A 26,297-nucleotide genomic window follows, 5' to 3' on the forward strand; every position below is an offset into this window, starting at 1 on the left:
GTAAGTACTCAAATTAACAAAATATATCACAATGTCTAGTTGCTTTTATACATTTTAAGGAAGAGATTTTAAATATATCTTTAAAAGAGACAAATTTTGCTCAGAAAATGTAAACAAACAAAAAAAAGTTGATTCTAGCAAATAACACTGGCTGGGAGACATACAGCCAGGTGATGCGGGGGAGAGAAATACGTCTTACCACCAGGGTGGGACAAGTCTAACATAACCTGGAGACGGTATATCTGCCTTCGGCATTTTGATGGCCTCCATCCAACCAGGAACCTGCAACACTTAAGGACAACAAGCACACAACACAGAGCAACACAACACACACAATTCATTCAGCATTCACCACAATCTCACCCATGAAGCTGATTGGAAAACTTTACACTCTGGGCTTGAGTACATTCTGCAATTGGATATTGGACTTCCTCACAAGCAGACTTCCGACAGGTCGCATTTGTAGTCACACATCCTTTACTCTAGTGCTCAACACCGGAGCCCCCACCTGTTCACAGTGTACATCCTGTACCCAGTTAAAAAAAAACACAGAAAGGCTCTACTGCCTAAGGAAACTTAGGAAGGTTAAATTCCGGCTTTCACATAGAAGAACCCTGACTGGAAACATCACAAACGGCATGGTTTGTGCACAACGCAAGACAGGAAGGCTCTGCAGCAGTTGATTAAAACTGCCCCAAGCATCACTGGTACCCATCTACCGAGCATCGGTGGTATTGGCGAAGTGAGATGTCTGCACAGAGCCCAAAGGATACCATTTACGCTACTCTGTGATGTAAAATAAAGGGACTCAGTTTCATTTTGCAGCGCTGGTGTTGTAAAATAATAAATAAATGAACCTAGAACAAGCCCTTGCAGAGGTCCCTGTGCCGTCACACATGGGAATGTCATTAAATTGTTTTTATCAGATGGTGGTGCTCGATGAATTTATTCTGTAGGGGTTTTGAATAAATTTTGACAAATGACATATATTTTTTTGTGTTTATGTCACAAAAAAGATTTGACAAGTTATGGAATGGCTCAAAATTTGCTCATCTTAACTAAACAGTGCTCAATTCTGTTTAGTTAAGATGAAGTCAGGGAAAAGTCTCTACCACCACTGTCACGGTGGTAGAGGAAAGATCAGGAGATCACCAAAGTTAGAATTCATCCTCTGGGGACCATGACTGTCTAAAACATGACTAAATATCATTATCAATTTATCAAATGGTTGTTGAGACTTTTCCCTGACTTCATCTTAACTAAACAGAATTGAGCACTGTTTAGTTAAGATGAGCAAATTTTGAGCCATTCCATAACTTGTCAAATCTTTTTTGTCACATAAACACAAGAAAATATATGTCATATGTCATGTAATACCTGAGATTACAATAAATAACCTTTGATAAACAAGATGCACCAATTGTTTCCTTCAAATTTAGATGAAAGATATTTCTCAGCTGCTTTTGCATGAGTCTTTAAAATTGTGCAGGCCTTATCAGCCCATTGTGAACTGCTGAGTGTAGAAAGACAGGCTTGGTAGGAGACAGCCTGTAACTGGGACACAGGTTGTGTGGGTTTCCATCTGATGATGTCAAATGCATTTGGGTCAATAGGCAGCTATGTCTCATTGATTGTCGCATATGTCTCAAATGATTTCTCATTGACAAATCATTTGGGTTATCCTACATCTTCTGCCTTCTTCCTCCTTTCTCCACATAATTCTTGTACTCCTCTTCCTTCTCTTCTCCATGTCTGCTTGCTCCTCCTCCTCCATCCTCCTCTGCCTGCACTCCTCTTCCTCCTCCCGCCACTGTACTGAGATGCTGTGATGTATTTGTTTACAGCACGACTCCTCCCTGTATGCCACCACAGTATTTTGGCTGTTTCCCCCCACTTTCTCCTCCTCTTCCACGTTCCCTCCTGCCATCACACAGAAGCCAGTGTTTCAGCCTGCCTTCCTGTCGCCAACAAAGTATCTCCTCTCTTTGTTTGGGCCTCCTTTTGGAGAGGGAGGCCGCCCTCCAAGTTAATTGTGCATTCGTTAGCATTCGCCTGCCGCAACTTAACGACTTAACTCCTTAAACTGTAGATGAAGTAGTGTTGTGTGAGTGTGTGTTCTTTTAACGTTTGTCATTCTTTTGTGTTTGAGTCTGTAAACACACCGCTAAATTCAACAGAAACATTATCATTGCCTATAAAATAGTTTTTTTGAAGAAACATGCTCAAAGGAAGCTCAAAGAGATCAGATTCACATTCACACTTTAGATATGTCCAGTGAGGTCCTCTTAAGAGTAGTTGTGCCATGCTTAAGACAGAAATGAAACATGTTGTTCTTTATAATCCATACCAGATTTTACCTGCTACTATGTTAATATAAATATATGGTGAACTTGAAAAAAAAAAACCAAGATTATTTCTTAAGTCAAAGTATTAGACATTTTGACTTGATGCAAAGTAAAGGGATCACCAGTGGGAATACAGTTCATCCGGAGGGGAACATGAATATATAAACCAATGGACTGTTGTAGGGACATTTCACTCAAAACCAAAAATGTGAACTTCATGGTGACACTGGATTAAAGATCAGAGGCTCAGCAAAGTCATTAGGATACATCCTTTGGGCACCATGAATGTCTACCAAAGTTTATGCTAATCAATCAGGTAGATGTTGAGATGAGTTTAAAATTTCAACCTGCTCGTAGGGCTGGACGAAAAGTCGGAGGAACCACCAAAGTCACTGGGCTTCAACCCCTGAGGACCATGAATGTCTGTAGGGTTCCTGATGAACCTGACGGACCAAAGTGGTGGACCAACTGACCAACCTACTGACCAACATTATCCTCCCTTCACACCACACCACTAACATGGCTGAAAAGATTATTAGACAACCACAGATAAACTTCCCCCACTTTCTATATCTACTCCACAGTCTATATGACCACAGTGAGCACAACTTATTGAAAGTCTGAGTCTGTGAATACAAAAACCACTAAGAGAGCAAAGCCAGTCTCTCCCTTTGTTATCAGTAAATGTTGGTACACAATCATGAAAATATGTTCCTGCTCTTTGAATATTCACCAGTTCTCCAGTTATCCACAGGAATCCAAAAATACATCAAAGACTTCTGGAAACTGATAATTATCCTTTTCTATTTATGGTAGAATATGATAATTTAATTGACTGTTCAGTGTTGGCACTGAAGGAGTTAGATCTGTTTAAATATCTCATTTTTTCACCTTTTTTTTAATATCAATTTCCCTCTCTGCTCTATCACCTCAACAGTCTCTGCAATCTATTCCCTCTCTTCTCTACTATTTCTCATTGAGCGTTTATCATCTGTTTGATCATCTCTAAAATCCCTTTTCAAAAAGTATTATGTCTAACATTTTTTTGCTACCTGTATCATCTGTATTGTCTTTATCATTTGTCATCGCTACCCTCTCTGCCATCTGATTGTCCATCATCTCATTGAATCTCTACATCTGTCTTTCCATGCTTTGTTATCAGCTACATACATAGCTGGTGGTCGGGAGGAGCAGGGAAGCAGGAAGAGCAATGGGATTGCAAATTCACATCTGCTCTCTCCAGGGGAGGGGGGAGCAACGTGTTGCTATAGGATTCAGGATTGTTTTCATAGCAGCACACCTTGCAACAGCCAGAGCAAGACACCTTTATTTGTACAACTAAACTTCAAACAGGTGTTAGAAAAGAAAAGCCACAGGTACGAAGAATCTTTCCCACAGTAGATGGATTTTTTAAAATAATTAAACACCAGCTAAACCAGAAGGACTATTTTCTAAGCCGAATCTAGAAAACACCCAGTAGGGTGCCAGTTATGCAGATTTACTCTTATGGTAGCCTTCTCTATAAACAGATGTCTGCAGATAATTGCAGAATCTGGAGCCTCTCATCTATGAGTAGATGAACTCTTCCTTCTGTGCAGTGATACAGGAAGAAAATAGTTCCTACATGAAACTGCTCACATAATAGGAAAAGCACAGGTGTTTATGATCACATTAAAAATGTTTTTATTCTATCCAAGTGTTCCAACAACCCATGACACTGTGACAGCAAGTCAGCATGCATAAGAGCAGGACCCTGAAACTGAAGCAGCTGTGACCAGCCTCAGAGCAGCTAATGTGGCTGTATATTCATTTGTTGTAATATAGCTGTCCTCATATGTATCTTGTTCAGAAATACTGTGGGTCAACAGAATGCTAAAGTAATTGTATAAGCTTGGCTGACTGAAGGCTATGTAGATCAGTATACTGTTGATCTCTCCCCCCACCTCAAAAGAATGGTCTGAGTCTCAAATTATGACAGCCCTGAAGGAAAACAGCCCCACCTCACCAGTCTTGTTAGTCTCGTAACTGCCATGTGAAACACGTGCGACCATTTCTGAAGTATTTTTCAGCCCCACATACTGTCAGATCTGGATTGTCACACCCTGGGCTCCGCTGGATCATTGCTCTCCTCTGTTTCACTATCTCCTTATATCTGTATTTCTGTAAATTTTGATGCCTCTTCACTCTGATCTCTCTGTCTATTACTAATTATCCTGTGTGGCCTGCCCTCTTCCAGGTCACCACGGTGGACAGGAGGCACCACTTGGCGATGCCTCGTCCTGCTCAGTCGTCTCCTGGATCCACATACTTTACATATATTATAATTTGTATCAGATATTCTGTCAATGCAACTTGTGATTTGTTGTTCTTTTCTGTACATGCAACATCTATTGCATGTCTGTCCGTCCGGGATCCCTCCTCTGTGGCTCTTCCTGAGGTTTCTTCCATCGTCTTTTTTTTCCATCAACATGGCAAGTTTTTCCTCACTCGAATCGAGGGTCTAAGGACAGAGGATGTCGTTCACTGTACAGACTGTAAAGCCCATTGAGGCAATGTCATTGTGATTTTGGGCAATATAAATAAAATTTGATTTGATTTGATTGCCTAGACCAGTATTTCCCAATGCCCCCTGCCCTTCATGTTTTAGATGTTTCCCTGCACCAACACACCTGATTCAAATGGATGCGTCGTTATCAGGCTTCAGCAAAGCTTGATGACGAGCTGATCATTTGAATCAGGTGTGTTGGTGCAGGAAAACTTCTTAAACATGCAAGGAACGGGATTATATATACATACACCTATACACCTTCCAACATCAGTTTATATGAAACTACAGTGAAGTTGACAGTTGTAGGTTTACACGATTGTTGAAATATATTTTAACCTAACTAATCTAGGTGGAATGATGGAATATTAATTTTGTTATTATTGCTGGATGATTATAAATAAAAGAAAAAAAATTATGAAATGAAGTGCATATAGGCAGAAAACTGCAGTATGCAAAAATATTCTCCTCTCTGTACTTCATCCATTCTCAGATGCTCTGAATGTTGTCACACCGTCATGAGCCTACCTGAGACAAGGTGGTAGCTTAAGTGGTGGGTTATGCGCATGCGCAAATCCTCCTCCGTTCATCAGTCGGATATTATAAGGACAGCCTGGAGAGCGGAGCGTGGTTCAGTCTGCAGTATCTGGACCGGACCGAGGCGGGCAGGAAGCACATTTGGAGGCGATGGGGGACAAAGAGAAAAAGAAGAAGGATAAAGACTCAGACAGAGTCACTCTGAAAAAAGAAATTGGACTTTTGAGCGCTTGCGCTATTATTATCGGTGAGTGTGTGACAGCTTTTGTCTTAAGCGGTGTACTCATGAAGAGCAGCTCAGCCTCAGAGAGAAGTTAACGGGGGAAACGTGTTTGAGCGGCCGGCTGGCGGAACAACTCTGGCAGCGTGGCGGATGTGCAGTTGTTGCATTGTTGTTAAAGTTACAATAAATGGCACACAATAGGAGTGTGGCACATCAGGGGGTCAAGCTTGGTTCGGGTCCTGGTCTACTGTAAGGACACTGTAGGTAAATGATTTTGACTTATCAGTCAGCAGTCTGACTTTGGCACAAAACCCCCAGAATACGCACAGAAAGAGTCGCGAGTTTTACGCACCGACGGGGCCACCTCTGATGTAGGTCCAGTCCGGGCTGCATGGTTTTGTGTGGAAACTGTTGCATCAGTCGTGATGATCTGAATATGGACATGCCTACGTGGCTAGATCATCTCTCATGTTGAACTTGAAAGGCATGCAGACAAAGCCCAGGCTCCATGTGGTTCTACAGTAGCTTACAGTTGAGCGTTAACACTGTAACACCTCCAGAGTGAGGGGTTCAGTGTTTTGTGTACTCAAAAGCAAGGCATTGTCTTCTCTGTTCCTCGTCCTCATCTTATAACAAACCGCCCATACTACAAAATGCACTCGTGCTGCATTTACAGTTGAAACATGCAGCCATAGAGGGCGAGGGTCTGTTTAAATACAGGAAGCTGTTGTTACTAACGGTTTCCTCTGATTTTACTAAAGGCTCCTATTTACGGAAACACACTCATCTTCAGCAGTAAACGCAACAGGTATTTCAGTGTGCTATTAAAATCTGACAGTAATGCGGAGGGTTTCCCCAAACACCAGCTGCCATCTGATAACGCATGACTTTATCCAGCTCTGTATTTCTAGAGGCAGGAGGTGGGGGCTGCTATTGACTTAATGACGAGACATGAAGTTATATTTGGGTGAGACATTCTGTTCTTGGATCTGTTTTAATTTATTACTTTGACTCTCTGTTTGAGAGTAGGGCAGCTGTGTTGACTAAATCAAGCATCATGCTTTTTCACTGAGGTTATCTTTCTTGAATACATTCTGGCTGGTTTTTCAAGATATGATACGTTTTGCAATTGAATCAATTGTGTGTGGAAGATGGGGTGAGAGAAAATGGGTAAGGAGATTGCCTTGGATCCTGACCTACCTCACAATTTAGATTAATTGGGTCATGCTATAGGTTTTTCAGTAGTCCTTTATCAGCCTCAGCCAATCAGCTGTTTGTGGTCATACAACAGGGCCAACAGAGTCATTTCAGACTTTAACTGATCGGCTAGCTTGTCAGTGAAAACATAAAGTACCGCCATGATTCCCATAGGTCCCATGTGTGCCTCTGCAGATGAGATCTCCAAATGATAAGGTCTTACACCACAAGTAGGCGGAACCTTTTAACGGGGATGGTGAAATGAACCAAAATGACAGTAGCCTTTTTGGCCTTTTATGGCCATTGTAAAAGTAGCATTTTGCAATGCAGATTACCCCCGGTGCCTGCAGCTAGCAGATCAGTTTTATATATTCATGGGTAGTATAAAAATGAAATGGAAAATGATTTCACAGTAACCCTCTAGAACAACCAGTAAATGGAAAAACGGTAGGGGCAGTTTCATCATTAGGCAAATGACAAATAGATCTCACTCAGTGCAAGGTGGCACAATCTGATATTTGCAGAGGGTGACAAAGGCAACAAGGTGGCACTTTCAGTTGTAATGTAATAATATCAATGGCTTATCTTCAAAACCAAGGTCACGTCTATTGTGCTTTGATAGAAACTGATACCGTCCCAGTTAATGCTCATTCCTCAGCCTGCCCAGTGAAATCTTTTGTTCATTTGGCTGCACAAATCCTTTGCTAAATTCTCAAAGCACACCCAAAGCTCCGATTATACTTTACAGTATACCAGAGAGCTCCAAGGGTGATATACTTGGTCTAATTTAATGTGTGAAATGGGTGCTCAAATCCCTCTAGTTCATACTGACCACTTGCCAAGTCTTTTCTGTGAAGCACAGATGGAGTTGAGCCTCTACAGCTAGTACACACATACAACATGAGTCACGCTACTACTCACCAGATACAGCCTACTCACATATCCAACACCCCTCTCTAGTAAGGTGGACTGTTAGAGCTGTCAGCATGCATGGCTGCTGCTTCACTCTGCAGCTACTGTTTCTTACATTTAGGGCTAGACTGTAAAGAAAAACTGAAGGTAAATAAGAGAACAGGTTACCCACCATTCCCCACATGTCACCAGCCCCACCTACATCTGTTACAAGCCCATGCTCGCCAACACTGGTAGAAGTCCAGATCCTCGACGTTAAAGAACGACACTGCAAATGGTAGCCTTTTAATATGTTGAATACAAGCTTTTAGATTGAAATAAGAGCGGTTTCTTTGTGACTTCACACAGCAAGATGGGGGGCTGTGTTTCTTAATTGTTCTCATGATTTAAATAAAAATGGTGATCAAACTGAGCAGTAAGTTCTCGGCTTTGGTGCCGAGAGGGTCAGTAGGACTCTGATTCACGCTTTCAGCTGCGATGCCAAACTTTATGACATAACAAACACAACATAGGCATTATATAATGGCTCTGCATCTCACCACAGCCTCCACAATCCAATCTGACAGTGATAAATGCACTGTTCGGACCTCCTTTCTCCCTCTGCATCATGTGGGGACATTCAGAGCTGCTCTGACGGGGAGACTGCAACGACGTGCCTCACTGGGTTTTAAGCAGCTAACATGTTTACAGTGGACAGTCACATTTTTTTTTTGGTAGAGACTTCTTTTATCCCAAAGTTCTCCAAAGAGGAGAAAAACAGATTTTGCTTGGACAGCTGCTGTTTGCTTACTTTCTTTTGTGTTAGTTTTTGTTTTGTTTTTTCTTTTCGGAGGGGTGATGACATATGAGTGCCAGGCTGGATTTGAGCACGTGACATGGTGTCCTGTCCCTGTTTTGGGGTCAAATGAGCAAAGACCTCAATTAACCATGTTGCACAACACAAGGCCAAACTGGATGAATCAGTTCTTTCTATCAACTGTAATTAATTATGGTTGTGTCATTACATACCTGGGAGAGGTGTTGGTTAGTTCTTCTGTTGTTTTCCCAAGCAGCCTAACTAATTCAAATATGCAGTCCCTTATACTGATGGTTTCCTTCCTCCATTAGCGTATATACATCATGGATGCTTTATCTGTTCTGGTCACCAGGCAGCTGGCTGACTTTTAATTAAGTGGGGAAATTTTGTTTTAGGGTGATTTACTGATGAGCAGCAAAACCAGAGAATCACTTCAGTACACTGAAACAATTTTCCCAGTTACATTATTATTCAGTCTTATCTGATAAGAAACAAAAAGTTCTAAAATAATAATTAATAAGTTCATTATTTTTTTAAAATATGTTAATAACATCTGTCAGGGTTCTGTACCGCATCCTCACTAATCTTTCAGCTGTGGGATGTGCAAAAGTCCGATCAAAGCTGTTAGAAAGTTACGACTTAGTGTTTGTCTTTTTTTATCGTATTTAGTGGTATTTTTAAAAGAAACTTCTTTCAACCCCGTTTTGATCACTCTGAAATTCTGTACATACACACATACATAATTTTTATGTCCAGCCATCCGCAATCTGAGCAGCCGCCAGCATCACAGGTAGTGCTGCAGTGTGGTTCTGCATCTGTGCTGTCACCAGAGTAAAACAATAACAATCGATTAGTTGTCAACTATGAAATCGTTAACTATTTTGATAATCTATTAAATGGTTGAGTAATTGTTTTAAGTAAAACATTTCTCAAAAGTCAGTGTATCTGGTTTCTTTACTCGTCTATGACAGTTAAAAAAAAATATCTGTTGTGGACTAAACAAGACATTTGAGGACGTCCTCTTGGACTTTGGGACACAACATTTCCTGACTTTTTGTAGACCCGACAACTAATCGATTTAACTGAGGAAATGATCAACAGATTAACAATAAAAACGACTCTGCATTGCAGTGTAGCTGAGGAAAACTGGACATTTTTACAGTGCTGGTGCATGAAGGCATGTCTGTCAAAACATCTCTACATTCATTAACAAATGATGGCTATAATGCCAAAACTTATTTGATAATTTAAAGAGAAGGGAGAAGATTTAACAAGTTTCCTTTCCTCATATATATGTTAATTTTTTTTTCTGCTTCTGCTTTTTCCACCTGCATACTGTTAGGGTGCCTTTGACCTGCTCTGTCCCTTGACTTCTTTACTAGTGTATTTCTAGGTTTGACACCTATTCTATTACATTTCTGTTTATTACTGTAGATGTGAGAGTCGACATCAGCTGATATGAATCCCAAAAGATTTTATTCAAATTGTTGGGATGTTTTAATAAGCTTCTTAGTATTTCTTGGATGCCATGTTTTCATTTTATGTGCATTAAAAACCATTATGTCTGAGTAACTAAGTGGCTTAACAAACCTCATATAAAATAATTGTGTACTTACATTATATACATTTAATAGTTAAATATTGAATTAAACATAGGCAAGTGTAACAATCCTCAATCTTGCTCATCTCCTCAGGGAACATCATTGGCTCTGGGATATTCATTTCACCTAAAGGAGTGTTGGAGCATGCGGGCTCAGTGGGGCTGTCACTCATCGTCTGGGTCTGTGGAGGGGGGATCTGCGCCCTTGGGTCCCTGTGCTACGCTGAACTGGGTGTCACCATCCCAAAGTCTGGTGGGGACTATTCATATGTGACAGAAATCTTTGGAGGGCTAGTGGGGTAAGTACTGTTGTTTTTCTTGACACAGCTGTGACATTTGATGTTGACTCTATTGGTTTCCAGCCAGTTGTACTCACTTGGTTTGGATTATACTGCAACAGACAAGGGTCTGTACACAAGAGGGCTGGTTTAATAGGACTGGCCGTCTGGAACCAATCGGCTCCGAAGCTCTCGTGACTGTCATGTGACATGTCAGCTGATCATAGAGCAGTACTGTAAGTCGGAGAAGGTCAAATATATGCTCTAGTGTGCATGTCTGTCTGTATTAGTTAAGTCCTGTGTGGCTTTATTTGGGTCATTCACTTACACACATAAAATGGGTAAACAAAGAGTGGTGACCCATTTAGAGACCCAGAGAACAAGAAATTATAATAAATGCATTAGTAAATCCAAAGCTGAACATAGGCTTCACCCTCATGCAGCTCTCACAGGTGGTTTACATTCATTTAATTGTAATTAGGAACAACAATGCATTGAATTAGAAAGGCTGAAAGAAAAGCTGTATTCAATACTGAGAAGAAGGTGATGGAGGCATGTAGCAGATAATAAATAATAATTTAAAACCATACAGTGCTTCTGTAAAACTGCTGTTCACCACTACCTTGCAGTAATACCTTCTTTCCCCCATTTAATGACATGTTCTCCAATTTCGTAACCAATCCACTATTTTTTAATTGAGCCTCTGGGGGAACAGCCAATGTTCCTGGGCAGCTGGTGTAGCCACCACCTCTTTCTTGAGGCAGTCATTGTTTAAAATCTGGTGAGCAACATGAGGCGTGAGACAGAGGTATGACTGTAGATAAATAAACACAAGGCTAATGAAAAGCGTAATTGTCATCAGAAAACAGCTGATTGTTCCCGAGATTGCATTTTGGCCAATGCGTTCTCTCTTTCGACACATGGCTAGTTTTTCTGCAGGGGACCACAGGCTGCTCAAACATGATGGATCAATATTACTACACACAGAGGAAGACACGCATGCACGGCATCATCCACATGCATCAGGTGCTCCATGGTTTCAGTGCTTTGTTCAAGGGTGAAGCTACTATATAGCAGTACTGCAGTACGTGCTGGACTTGAACCAGCCACCCTCTGGTTCCCGAGCAAGTCCCCACGGACTGAGCCTCTGCTTAAAGCCCCTCTTAAGAAGCAGTGACCATTTGTATTGGACATTGGATGTATTTAGCATCATATTTCTAAATAGAAGGCTGCACTGTGAGAAAGGTCTCAGGATGAGTCCGATTTTTGGGGCCAATGCCATATACTGTTTATAGGAAGTAAAAGACATTGTCCGATACACACATTTAATGTGGTGGCAGGATATTTGACAGTTTAACAATAAACTTTATTGCCTAAGATGACATCAGTGTACTGAAACTGTACATTTCACAGGGAGTTTGTACGAGCACCGGTCTCTTATAACTGATGCTAAGATACACTGTGGCGCAACAGCAGGAAACTGTAGTTGTGCTGAGCAGTTCTTAAAGCATGAATATGAATTATAGATGTGATGGGAAGTAAAAACTGAAAGCGCACAGGGAGAGCCCATTTCCTGTCCAAATAGGTCAACCCCACAGTGTGTAGAGGCAACTTCTCCTTATCAACTTAAAGGAGTTTAAAGGGGCTGTTTGCTCTCTCATACAAAACCCTGTGTGTTTTCGTCTCTTGTTCCTCTAGTTTCCTGTTGTTATGGAGTGCCGTCCTCATCATGTATCCGACCACTCTGGCTGTCATCGCACTCACCTTCTCCAATTACGTCTTGCAGCCGGCCTTCCAGAACTGCCTCCCTCCGTACATTGCCACCAGACTCCTCGCCACCATCTGTATCTGTGAGTCACAAACAGCCCAAAGCCTTCTCAAAGTCCTTTTAGTCAGGAGTTCTTTTGTTTAGCCTATATTTGGTGCTTTATGATGTTTCTGAATTTGTCTTCCCAGAGATCATCTGTCTAACACTGTATCACAAACTCTTCAGTCTTTTCCCTTTGAGTTTCCATTGTGAAGCTAGAGTTTCTACAGGTGGCACTTTTTTCTCTCTTTTCAGCCAAGATAACTGCTATTGCTGATGCTGACCACATGGTTCTACTGTTGATCCCAAACAAACTTAAAACATATGAATTCCTCTGCAGTGGAGGATTTTTTTTCAGGGAAAAGGCTAAGAGACACTTGGTTTTTCTTTCCATTTCTACATCAACATGACAGCGCTCGCTGTAAACTCGATGTAAAATTCTTCAAAACACACTTGCGTTTCGTTTTCAGCCTTAAATGTCATGACATTTGTGTGAGAAGAAGAGCTGTGTTGCTGCAATGCACAACAATGTTTGTAACACAACCTGGTAGCTTGGAAAGTTTGATCTTCCTCTCCAGGAACGCGTTATTAAAACCACAAATATGTAAAAGCTTTTATTAACTGGGTGTAGGCACAAACACCGTCACCAATATGTAAAGCACTACAATGTCAGAGATGACTTAACTCACTGATATCTAAATGTACAGTGTGAGGTAAGTAAAGGGCAGTCCACTTCATTTGGCCTAGGCAGTATTTGTGGTGGCTCTGTCAGAATGTTCACATTTCTGTCAACAGTAGTATGTTACCTAACGTTAGACTGTTTACCGTGGCTTGGCAACACGGACACTGGCTCCGGTGTTATGGTCCGGCTTGGAAACTGACATTTGCAATTTAAATCTGGATGTTTACATTGGTAAACGTGTTTTAATATTATCCTTGTGAGCAGCTCAGGAGGCTTAAGACTGGACCTGTAAACCCCTTACATCATCAGATAATTTGTGCTGAACGGCATGTTTCAAGCACACTGCACTAGTTGGCATCAGTGTTGTTGATCGATTGGGCAGTTTAACAGTACATTACTAGGGCTGTATTGAATGTCTTTTTACATTTCAAAGCCTCTATTGAAGTGTTGAAAGTCTGTTTCATATTTTATGTCATCATCCTATTAAAAAAAACTCAACCATAGTGCATAACATGATCCTTTTTTTTGTAACGACTTAAGTCATTTACTAAAATAGTCTTAGAGCTGAAATAGATTTTGTTTTTGTGGTTAGATTAATTGGAGCCCAACCAATATTACATTTTTGGGGCTGATGCCGGTAGAAATCATTTTCAGAGGGTCCCATTGGTGTATTGATAGTGTGACCGGCTGGTTTACATTCCTGTTGGCTCTCTGGACTCATGCCACAGTCATTGTGACATCCTGGTTCTGAGTATCACACTTCAGACTCTGTACTGCTCCAGACATTCTGGTCAGCTGACTGTGACCCAGAGTAACTCCCGGTGAGCTAAACATCAGAGCAAGACATCTTTTACTAGATCAACATTACAAGCAGCTGACTTTATGGTCAAGGCTTTAAGGTCAGAGCACAACTTAAAATTGATTAAAGACATATTGATTGAGCATTGAATTAATCATAAATAAGTACTGCAAGAAGTAGTAGTCCCTGTCTAGAAAAGAATGTCCATTCATCCAGCGATAACGTGGCCTCCGTGTTGTCTTGTGGCACTTCTCTCGCTCTACATTCAAAGGGTTAAACAAACTCTGCAAACTAAATCCAGCAACTTTCATCTCACGCCTTAAAGTTACTTTGATCGTTTACAGTCTGCTGACGGCTGTCATTATCATTTGGTTATTCCTTGTGAGATGCTGTGCTCCATTTCCGGCCCTGAATCTGATCAGCGTCTTTCCATGAAATGTTGGAGTAAAGCAATCTGTATTAATACAGCCAGAGGCAAAAGCAGACTGCATGTATCTGGTTGACAAAACAGCCAGTTGGGTCTTGTCTGAACTGGATGGCAATGGGAGAGGGACGGCTATCTGTGCGTGTGTCAGGCTGGGGTTAGCATTTACAGAGCGGAGCACTGGTGGACCTCAACTATTTTTGGCGACAGAATGTTACAACTGCTGCCTGGTTAGGCTGGGGGCCAACTCGGTGTGCGTATGTGTTGTAGGAGTTTGTGTGCGTGTCAGTATCATTGTCAGACTATATAATGGTGCCAGCCTTTGTGGACGCCGCTAATGAGAGGGGGTGTGTCTACGCCATTGTGCATTGTTTCACAGAGGTTACCGTGACGCTCCTGTCACAGAGCTCCATGGAAACAGGAAATGGGCAGGACACCTTGCACATCATTGATGGGGAATCCCATTGGCCAGCTGTCATTCTGGCTGGCTGTTTGATGTTCCTATTGGCTGTCTGGCACCACCCCCTTCCTCCTCTCTGGTCCACAGCATCACACTTCAGACCTACAGTCACAGTGGGATTATAGTCATCTGTCTGTAATCAGCAGTTATAAGGTTCAGTCCTTATGATGTGCAGGGAAAGTGTCGGAGGGAGAAGATAGCCCTCTGAACCCGACAAGGATTTTTGATGATAGAGAAATTGCTTTTAACCAGTTAGAGAAATGTTTTCAGTTTAGCTCCATCGCTCACACAATAAAAGCATGGAAGTGAAAATGTCACTGATGTAAATGATAAACTTGGTCATGTCTGTATGCCTTCTTTGCAAATGTGGGCGTGATTGTTGCTATCACCACCTACAGCCTTTACTGAGAGAAATGATGGATTGCTATTTTAATTCACACTTTGTTTAAGCCTTTGGCTCACACAGCTCTGTAGACAGTGAGTCACTCTGCAGTACTGTTCATCATAATGCACTTGTAGACAAATTCAGGACCTGAAACCATAAATTGACCCACAGAAGTGAAAACCAAGTCTAGTTGCTCAGTCTGCCAAAACTGGAGATCAGTATTGAAGTGTCTTGCCTGTTCCAGATAAATTGTAAACATTTTGCAGGGCTTGGTGGACCTTTTCCTAAAACACTCAGGGAGATTCACTGGATTAAATGTTGTTGTGCGCCGTTCAGTCTTACTGAGGAACCTGATAAGTCCACTGAACATTTCTTGGTGAAAGGTTTATGAATGTTAGTCAGCCTAGATATGCGCTCCCCCCACCACCCTCCTCCCCTGCAGTGTGTCACAAGTGCCCCGGGTTTGTGTGGGTGAAAACCAGACAGGTCCAGTTGTGGGCTGGTTGTGTTCTTCTAAGAATAGAAGCACTGGACAGCTCACAGCAGCATGGGTCATGCGCCTAGCACAACCATTTCATCAGACGTACTTTAACACACTTCATTCTGTCAGATATTGATCACTTTAAAGAGATAGAAATCGGACAAAAGTACATTCTCTAGCAATGAACAATAGAATAAATGTCTTATTTCTTGAAACTGTAAACGATTGTAACAAGGTTCACTGACACAAGCATCATGTCACTTTTACCCAACAATCACTAAAATATGATGTGATTTACTTGATCCTCCTGAGGAGAAATGGTAAAAGCAGCTTCTGTTGTTCATACCAGTGCAGCAGGGAGCCAATTTTAGTCACTTCACTTGTGTGTGTTCACCACATCAGTGTGGTGGTGGTGGTGGCAGCAGTGGTAGAAAGAGGAAAAAGTGTTAGTATGCTTCAGGCAATTGGATGCTCTATCTCGGCCACTGGTTTTGACAACTTTTTATGCAAAACAAGCCTAAGATATCATGACATTTTTCAAATAGGTGACCTGATGTAGCCATGAAATGTGCCTTTTTAAAACAACTGTTGTATATAAAAAAAAACCCAGCCATTTACATGGAATGAATTTGTTTTACAAACTGAAGCAAATAAAATCTACAAGATGCACTTGCAAAATAAGAAAAAACAGGCAGAAGGCAGAGCTCTGTTTAGTTTTGGCAGTCCCAGACCTCCACAGATTCCCTGACCATGTTGGACTTGTTATGTTGAATGCTGCACAAACCTCCTTTTAGGATTTAATTTAGGGATCGTGGTGAGTCACCAGACTAAATGCTAGAACTCCTCTGAGCTCCAGATTCACCTTTTTGTTCTTTTTCAAAGAACCACTCTAAGACTCATAAAGAGATCATCACATAATGCATGTGTTGGTTTGATCACTCCAGCATCTTTGTTCAATCATGAAAGGGAAAGAAAACAACAAACGCTGCTCTGGATAGAATCATTAGCCCAGTGCATCAAATATGAACAAAGGAAAAGATGCTTAAGTTGTTGCATCACGTCTGTTAAAGAGTTAATGTAGTAAAACGTTAAGGCACCACAGTATCAAGACACCTATCACAGAAAAGAAAGAAGACTGCCACTTTTGTAGTGTGTGAAATGATCTTCATAGACATGTCTATACAGTTCTCTGAGAAGCTTAACAGAATAAAGGCTTTTCCTGTCGAACAGGAATGTTGTATGCATTTCTCTGACGATGCAAATTGACTCTTGTTTTAGTACATGCCTGAGGCGAGAGCTGCACAAAATCTCAAAGGAGCACACAAATCAAATTCTTAGGCACATGGAAACAAAAAACCAAAAAAAACAAAATAAAAATCAAACAATATATCAATATTTAAAATGAAATGGAAATATTGTGTGTGTATGTGACACCGTGAAACAAGACAGTTAAGTCAGTGTCATGATATTCTCACCTATGTTAACTAGGGATAGTTAAATGGAAATGGGGTCATCATATGAGGTGATATATTTATTTAAATGAGTGTGCTGATTTCATTTTACACCACAATCCATGACAAAAAAAAAACTATGCTAAGAGATTTTATAAAGATTTATTTTTGCTTCTTCTCTTCTAAAACAGGTCCAATCTCCACCATCAACATTACGATTGCATGCTGCCCTGTCTATAACAGTTTGTGTTGTTGCCCTCTTGGAAGGTCTATTTTGAAAGAAAGATTAAGCTTGAATGGGAGTTAAATAAAGATAACTTTTCAGTGATGGCTGGGTGCAGCCCTCCTTTTATCTCCCTCTAGACTATATCACTGACTGTACTGTTGGTTGAAGGCATGTCTCTGTATTTATTTCACTGAGACTAAATCCTGCAGATTTACTGTAGTTTGAAAGGCTTCTGGTGTCAGACACCTTGTGGTGAGTAGACAGGACTGGCGGGGGAGTCATTGCCAGTTCAGTGACTCCACTGACTAGATCCTGGACCATGAAGGGGCGTTCCTGAGGTTAAAGCCCCATGATAAATCTGCAAGTTGGGATCAGAATCCATTAAGAGTAAAAGCACTAATTGGTTTAGTATTCTAGTGCTGAGGCAGCCTTCAATAGAAGCTGTGACGGCAGGACACAGATTTACCTGCGCTGTCACATTCAAAGCACACTGGCACCTCCTTCCTGTCAGGGTCAACACTGGAGTGGGGTTCACAGGAACACAGGAGCGGAAATGCATGTAACACCCTGAGGGTAACAGACTATAAAACACCGCGGTGTTGTAGGGGAGAGAAAGCTGTGCCCGGTGCCACCCAAACCTCCTGCCAAAAATTCACATGTGTGTATGTGTGTGTGCCGGCGCCAGCGGAAGCAGTTTGTTCAGATTTCTGTGGTGGGAGGGGAACCTTACCCCGGTGATGGATGACATGGTTGATAACACCCCCTGCCCGTATATGCTTATAAACATACACACACACATATATTGCTGTGCCACTCATGCAAGAGAGTGCATTTGTTTTTAAAAGCTGAAGGAAACAAGACAACAGCTGAGACAAGAAGCCTCCAACTGCCAACTGTCATGCGTGCACATGAAACAAAAGCAATGGTCAGTAAGTGCATGAAGGCCAGTGAAGGGGACATTACAAATTATACAAAATCTACCACTTTTCGGGCCCATGCAGCTCAGTCCTGTGATACGGTACGTCATTGAGAAGACAAGAAAACAGTGTGTTTTTAATCTAAGATGTTCATGCGATACAAGTGGCAAAACAAACCAGCAGTGAATAAGAAGAGTGGTGGTACAGAGAGGAAGATAAAACAATATAGTTTTTTTAAAAAGTGAAGGCCATCTGAAACTGACTTAAGTATTGTATGTTTGGTTTTCTGAGAATAAGATGATTTAAGACTTGGTTCATCTCATCTTCCCTCTGCCATTTTGAATTTGATGCTGTATCTCAAAATGAGATGCAAAGATGATTTTTGGGGATCTGTCACTTGGGTAATTGACTTCAACTTAAATGGCTTCCAAATATCTGTCCACTGTAGTGGACACCATGCATAAAAGGGTTAAATTGGCACAGCCCATTTGAGCTGACATGAGAAGAATCTTCTGCAACTTAATATTAGCTTATTCACATTTATGTCATGGTTTGTTATGATGAACTCCTGCATTAAACAATGATTATTAGATGACAAATGCTTTATGGTGCCCTTAAGAAGACAAAACAACATGCATTTATCATCTTTCATCATTACATGTGATACCCTTGATGTTAATGTGAGAGTTTGATTTAGCTTTCAGCTATGTTGGAAGTGATTCTTCAAACATGAGACCAGGGTGTAAAATTGCCTTTTTACATTTACAAGTCTCATGTCTGAAAGGGGGCTTATAGCATGACATCTGCTGCTACACTCACATACCATACTCCTCTCTGCAGCAAGTATCCAACACCCCTTTTTAATCATAGTGGTATATTTAAGCAGTCAGTGCTCTGTTCTTCTAGTTTATGCCTGCTGCCTCACCGCTCACCTGAGAGCTATGCAGCTGCTTGCTGCCACTGCTGCGTTTCAAAAGCAACCTCCACCCCAGCATCAACCTGTAGGCTCTGAGGCTGCTCTCCACTTCCTGCTAAATTTATGGGGGAACGCAAGGGCAGAGAAGCCAAACATTTATGTTTTAAATATGCTACATATATAAAATAATCTCTTGAATGTGAGTGTACTGACTGGATAGCAGCTATGGTACAGTGTTTTACAGACTTACATTTGTGGTAAAAATGTGTAAAAGAGTGCAAGAAAAGTACAACTACACAAGGTCTTCAAAAGGTTCTTTCTCTCTACTGGAAACACGACTCACACTTCCTCTCTGGGTTTACCTTTCACTCACTCTCAGCCTGCACTTGAGTTTGAGGGCAGCTGGAGAGCCACTTGCACTCTCTCGGACTGGCTCACTTGGAATCTGGCCAGCCCTTGTTGTGGTGGCACTCGCACACACGCAAAACTGAGGGTCAGTGTGAAGGTCGGTGGCTGAGAGACAAGTGTGGGGAGCAGGGGCACATAACCACACACACAAGGAGGAAACAGGAAATAGGAAGTGTTTTATTCTATAAACTTCTGTCTGTTTTGGCAGGAAAGATTCTTTTTTACTTCTGTGTGCGAGAGGAATGTGGAGCCAGTGAGACAATAATCAGGAATCTAACCTTTTCTACTCAGCATATTTGAATGAATGTACTTTATCATGACTTTATAAGACATGCATCCAACTGGTGAATATGTATGCTACATTTCCATGAAGGTTAAGATTGTAGTTCTCAAAAGTGCATTAATTTCTTCTGATATTACTGGAGGTGATTCATTAAAAGGGGGCTGAGACAAAACCCTGCTTTCATAAGGCAAAGCCTGTCAGAAACATGATGCTTTTAATGATTTTAATTGCCTGTATGTTTGTGCATTTCCACAGTATTCCTGACCTGGGTGAACTGCTCCAGTGTGCGCTGGGCGACGAGGATCCAGGATGTTTTCACTGTAGGAAAACTCCTTGCTCTGGTACTCATCATAGTGGTCGGACTCGTCCAAATCTGTCGAGGTACACACACACACACACACAAACACATTAAAAATATGCCCAAAAAAAACCCCAAATCAAAGATGAATGAAGGATTCATCTATAAATACTCAAGGAGTAGATGTAATGTTTGAAATTATTATGGTGTTGATATACCTTTTTTTAAAGCAACAAAATTTAACTTTCTGGAGAAAGATGGCTGATAATTGTGTCTCATCCCCCAGATCGTCAAATACAGATGCTTTGGGTAGGTGTCTGACCTGAGCTGCCAACCCAAAGCATATTTGACAATCCGGGGATGAGACACATTTTGTTGCTCTAAACAAAAGTTCTGCAGTATTTTGGTTTCCGTTTGTTTCCTGTGAGGTCGTTTGGGGCGAAAGCTGCTTTCTGTCACAGCAGATTATAATGGCTTCACAAAGCTGACCCTTTGTGCACATAACTAGACATAACATTGAAAGTTTTTCAGATAGAAACACTTGTAAATGTATTTGAAAAATAACTTTAAAAATTACTGGACATTTTATGATTGTAGACAGTAAAACGCTCACCAGCCAGTGGAAAAACATTGACATATAATATTTTGCATTTGTTCAGAATTCAATGATGTGTGATGTGCTTTTCACTGTTTTATTCACACATCCCTTCCTCTCACCCTCTCCAGGACACTATGATGCCCTGCGGCCCAGTACGGCCTTTGAATTCAGCGAGGACCCATCAGTGGGACAGATAGCGCTGGCCTTCCTTCAAGCATCCTTCGCCTACAGTGGCTGGAATTTCCTCAATTATGTCACAGAGGAGGTCGTGGAGCCACGCAAGTATGGCACACACATGCACAGACGGTGTTTCATTTCTCTGCAGGTTTTGCACTTATATTGTGGAACATGACGTGCACCTCAGTCGCTTAGTTCAGAGCTGTGTTATGGGTTTGAATTCATAGATGGTAGTTTTGCATCATGATTTGTAAATATTCTGTAAAACCTGCAGAAACTCAAGTTTTGTGATGCTGGAACATCAACATTTGAATATTCACTATTACTTGTGTCATTATTTTTACTAGGAACCTGCCTCGTGCCATCTACGTCTCCATCCCACTGGTGACACTGGTCTACACTATGACCAACATCGCCTACTTCTCCTCCATGACCCCTGAGGAGCTGCTGGCCTCCAACGCTGTGGCAGTGGTGAGCAGCTCTCCAGCTCCATGAAAGGATGTTTGATACTGTTTAACAAGACTTTCAGTTGTCTGGAAACATTTGAGACTGTAAGCCTGCTGAAGCTGAGAATCCTAGCATGGGGCAGACCTAAACCAATTACTCAGTCAATAAGATTAACGTTTGTTTCACTTTTTTTCATCATCCCAGAGGAGATAACTGGGAAACGGTCATGAGTTCAGTTTGTAAATACTCTCCTTTGAAGGACTTGAAGTATCCTGGGATATTAGGACACCAACAGTTTTCTATCTCAGCCACACACAAGCTTTTTTATGTATTGCCAGTCTACAGTCTAATATCTATGCATGGTGTTCAAAATGTACATTGCATCTTTCAGTGAAATTAATCCGGTAACGCATTACTGTTTGGGACTGAATGAATTAATCAATCACACAGTGAAATTAATCCGGTAACGCATTACTGTTTGGGACTGAATGAATTAATCAATCACACAGTGAAAGTCAATAATCTGATCCATCAGATGTTGTTGTGTTCTAGACATTCGGGGAAAAGCTGCTGGGGATGTTTTCTTGGGTGATGCCGATCTCTGTAGCACTTTCTACCTTTGGAGGGATTAATGGATATCTGTTCACATCTTCCAGGTAGAACACACACACACAACTCTACTTGCTGTACACCACATGCCAAACCTGAATTTTAATGTCCTTAAAATGAAAACAAAGGTGCCGTGAGTTACTCTTAGAGTGTATGTTCCGGGTCCCTAAACACGCTTACAAGAATGTGTCTCCCTGTATGCAGACTGTGTTTCTCTGGAGCCAGAGAGGGTCACCTGCCCTATCTCCTGGCTATGATCCACTTAAAAAACTGCACTCCAATCCCCGCCCTGCTGCTCTGTGTGAGTGCTCCACTCAGTTTTGTCTACCATTTTTGAGTATTAATATTGCACTATTTTTGCATTCTTTTAAGTTAATTTAATACACACATTAACAGTAAGTAACATTTGAACCTACCTTCCTCTCCCACAGTGCATCGCCACCATTTTCATCCTGTGCATTGGGGAGACGCACAACCTGATCAACTATGTGTCCTTCATCAACTATCTGTCCTACGGGGTAACCATTGCTGGCCTCCTCTACCTCCGCAAGAAGAGACCCAACCTGGCCCGACCCATCAAGGTACAGTGGAGTACCATAAATTCACTGCAGGGATAAAACTTGTATTCTATTTTATTGAATGCCTTGTTGAAAACAAAAAAATACAAAACATCAAGTCACCGTCCTTTCCAGTCTGCTTTAAATTAACTAACCCAGTCATCTCTGTGCCAAAACTTCAGATTTTTACCTTATCAACTGTAATTGGGAAATGTTAAAAACATACTGTATATGCACTCAGAATAAATCCAAAGAGTATTAAATAATAGCTCAACACAATGAGGAGTAGAACTGGAATGTGAAAACTATGTAGGATAGAGGTACATATACAGAGATACAAAGTGTGCCTATTCTGTAATGCAATAAAAAACAAACGTGCCACACAAAAACAAAATGTGACATTTTAAGCATTTGTGAAATTTCTTCCACATGTGCATACAGTTGGACCTACTATTTAGTTATTAATAATAACTGAATTGGCAATTATAGTTAAAACGACATTTGGATAGTATGAAAACCTCATCTGTAGACTCAAAACAGTGAAGATAAAATGTTAAGCTTATCTTCACATTGATCTCGAAATTACTTATTTTACTTAGTGCCTACATTTACTGAGCAAGTACATCTACATGGAGGTTAATCAGTATAATTAATTATTTATTTTTTAGCTTTAAACCAGCTAAGGGAGGTCACAGGCAGGTGTTGCAGCTGTAGCCAGTCAACGTTAATTATGTTTCTTGGCCAAACTCTGTGAAACCCCTTCTACTAGCTAGCTGCCCCTGACTCAAAAAGTTCTAACTTAAGAGAGCTGACTTAGTAATTATGGCACTCCTACTAGCTGGTGCCTGTAATGTTATGCTCATTCCAAAACAACATTATGCTGGAGGGAAAGGCCCTCTGGTTAAATCTTTATCCTATAACCTGAGTGGAACAGGTGCATCAGACTGTTGAACCAAACATTACACCGGCAGCCAAAGTGTAGAATAAAGCTGTCAACAGGATCATTTATGGGCCTTTAAGATATTGTCAGATGTGGTTTACTGGTTTTTACTGGTTTTTACTTGATTTTAGGTTGTTAGTAGTGGATATGGATAATATATTGGCGCCACCTGGTGTCACAAATATCAATTACACAACACTTGTGTTGTTGGCATTTGTCAAAATAATAAACATACACATTTGTTAATATGTTTATCTGTTAAATTATTTGCGAAATTATATAGAATTAATAATATGGATTATTTGAATACAGTATAGTGTTTGCACAGACTGTGTGAGGGTTAAGAATTGTATTTTTGTTTCTGATTGAAGAATTTTAAAAAGTCCATTCTCAATGAATGCAAGGTTGTAATTGCTTTACAGTGGCCAAAAAAAGGAGTGTGTCTCTGTCCTGTGCAGGTAAACATGTTGGTCCCCATCACCTACTTGATATTTTGGGTTGTGCTGCTGGGCTTCAGTCTGTACTCTGAACCTGTGGTCTGTGGCCTGGGAATGGTCATCATGCTGACTGGAGTCCCTGTATACTTTGTGGGTGTTCATTGGAAGGACAAACCCAAATGGGTGTACAGGCTAGTAGGTGAGCTGTCCTGTGCCACTGTACAGAGAATATTCAAAAGAAAAATATTTGGATAATGTTAAGAGTTTGACTCTGTGATTAAAACTCTTCTTGTTGTCTTGTGTCTTGCAGAAACAGTCACGTACAAGGGCCAGAAGTTGTGTTATGTGGTATTTCCTCAGGAAGACCCTTCAGAGACAGAACCCCTCACTGCATCCAAAGCCACTGACTGAGCAGTGCAGTCAAGCAGGAATTCCCTCCATTTACACCTGTACTTCCAGTTTTTACTTTGCATTGTTTGGTCAGATTGTGGATGATGAAGAAAACGGTTTCGTCTTGCACAGGTGCAGCAGCCTGAGTGGGGCAATGATGAAGCACCAGTTTAAAAGAAGCAGATCGGTTATACTCGGTTATAAGCTGCCTAATGTGTTTATTATTTGTTGGTTTGGTAGTACTGTCCCCCTGTGCTCCTCATCCCCCAACTTCTCCCTTTCATACAGATCTCCTCCCTTCGACTCACTCAAGGAACTTCCGTCTGTCACTTCCTGCTTCACTTCCAACATATTCTGCTTTTATGACTTTAACTAAATCCTTGAGCTAATGTGCCTTATGAAATGTGTGTGTTGGTTTATATAGTGGATTGGTTTGTGCGGGTATTTTGATTGTGTAATAACGTTTGAGGTAAATATGCAAGCAGTTTCTGCACTTAGCAATACTTCTCTATTACTGCTGCTACCTTCAGCTCTGTTTCACTAATTATTCACATGATGTTTACTGTTCGTCAACTGTGGATGAGTGTTTTCTGTCTAGATCTCTGCCTGGCTACAGTATCTGGCTGTTCTTTTTACTTTTTACCCCCTCTTCTCTCTCTTCTTTATTCTATCACTACTCTCTCTTGAGAGAAACTGCAGGTGCCTTCATACTATAAATATTATTGTTAGAGATTTTCTTCATGACACTCATCTTTCCCAGCAATATTTACAGCACAGGAGAGACAGGAGGATGATGGGAAGTGTGTGGCTGTGAACTGGATGAAATGAATAAGCTTCATCATTACAAGACATGCTGACTAGCTGTTCTTCAGATTTTTATTGTTCACCTATCTCCTTCTTTGGTCTCGAGCATCCCAAGCGTCTGTTCAGCTTGTTGCTTTATTCTCATCTCTGGGAATGCCACTGTGAACTCTTTAAAGGTGCTTGACTGGCCAAGACAGTTATTAGATTTCAGATTTCTCAGCCTGATGTTATGATACAGTACTTACCATGAATGTGTTGTTGGATAGCAATTTCACGATCCATACTGACAGACGGCTGGCTGGCAGTTTACTTGTGCATGGGCCTTCTTCCACCTCCCTGAAGACATCAACTCTGCAGTTACCCCTGGTCCACTGACTTACTATGATACTGTTGAATTGATTTTAGTCCCAGAGGTCCTTTTTGACTCAAGGTCTTGACTCATTATGATGCATTTGAAATATGAAATTGCCCTTAAATAATTATGGTCAAATTTTCATAATAAGTACATTTCCTTGCTGAAGCTGTGGTACCACAACCTTAACACAGTATTCTAATTTACTGTGGTCCAGGAGATATTTGTGTTTCTCTTAATGCACTTTTCTGTAATCTGTTTATATTATGTACATATAACAGAATGTAGAAGGTCTAGGCCAGTGGCCTTTTTTTAACATGATGAAACCAGCAGGTTGGGACATGGATTGAACACACATCCTTTTCCATGCCAGCAGATGCTGGGAATTTTTCCCCTGCATCAAGTCCACAAAAAGAGACACACTTAAGACAACGTGTACATCTGTCTGCCATGTCCAGGCGCTGTTGGCTCAGTTGAGATCTGTAAATACTATGTAAAGAAGACAAAAACTTTTACAAATGCGCCAGGGACTCCTACAAAGACCACATTCCTCAGACATGTTGATACATTTACATACTGTACGATTGATGGGTGTACCTCTGTGTTTTGTAAGAGTGTTAAGTTGTACAAGAATAACAATGTAATTGCTTATTAAATATAGCAACTTCTAAGAAGCATGATATTTTTTTTGATAATGTAAGTGGGTGTTGTGTCCTCAATTGCATCTCCTGACTCTCCTGACTTCACCTCAATAGAAAGGTGACTAAGTACAAAATAAGTAAACACTGTCACTACATGAAGTGAATAAACAGCTTGCCATCAGCATTGTAGTAGTAGTACTGGAACTAGTATTTTGATACAAAAAGAAAACTTGTAATACATCATATATTTTGTACACAGGGAAAAAAAATCAGTAAATGATAAAGAGCTTTAAGTTTATTAATTACAGGCACAGGTAAACGATGAATGATACGCAGAAGTCTGTACAGAGTTTTGATCAGCAAACCCCACAATGT

The 26,297-nt window shown here is 41.0% G+C and overlaps 1 protein-coding gene across 1 annotated transcript; it reads left to right on the plus strand.

Moving 5' to 3' along the window:
• The first annotated feature begins 5,500 nt into the window (after positions 1–5,500).
• On the plus strand, positions 5,501–25,955 carry slc7a10a (solute carrier family 7 member 10a). Its single transcript, XM_073464102.1, has 11 exons — positions 5,501–5,674; positions 10,250–10,454; positions 12,132–12,283; positions 19,928–20,053; positions 20,697–20,850; positions 21,093–21,216; positions 21,745–21,848; positions 22,006–22,102; positions 22,233–22,382; positions 23,757–23,934; positions 24,046–25,955. Exons 1-11 carry the CDS (start codon positions 5,578–5,580, stop codon positions 24,144–24,146), a joined length of 1,488 nt encoding a protein of 495 aa, XP_073320203.1. The 5' UTR covers positions 5,501–5,577; the 3' UTR covers positions 24,147–25,955.
• Positions 25,956–26,297: the final 342 nt, after the last annotated feature.

This window comes from Pagrus major, chromosome 4 (assembly GCF_040436345.1).
Source record: "Pagrus major chromosome 4, Pma_NU_1.0".
NCBI classification, from domain to species: Eukaryota; Metazoa; Chordata; class Actinopteri; order Spariformes; family Sparidae; genus Pagrus; species Pagrus major.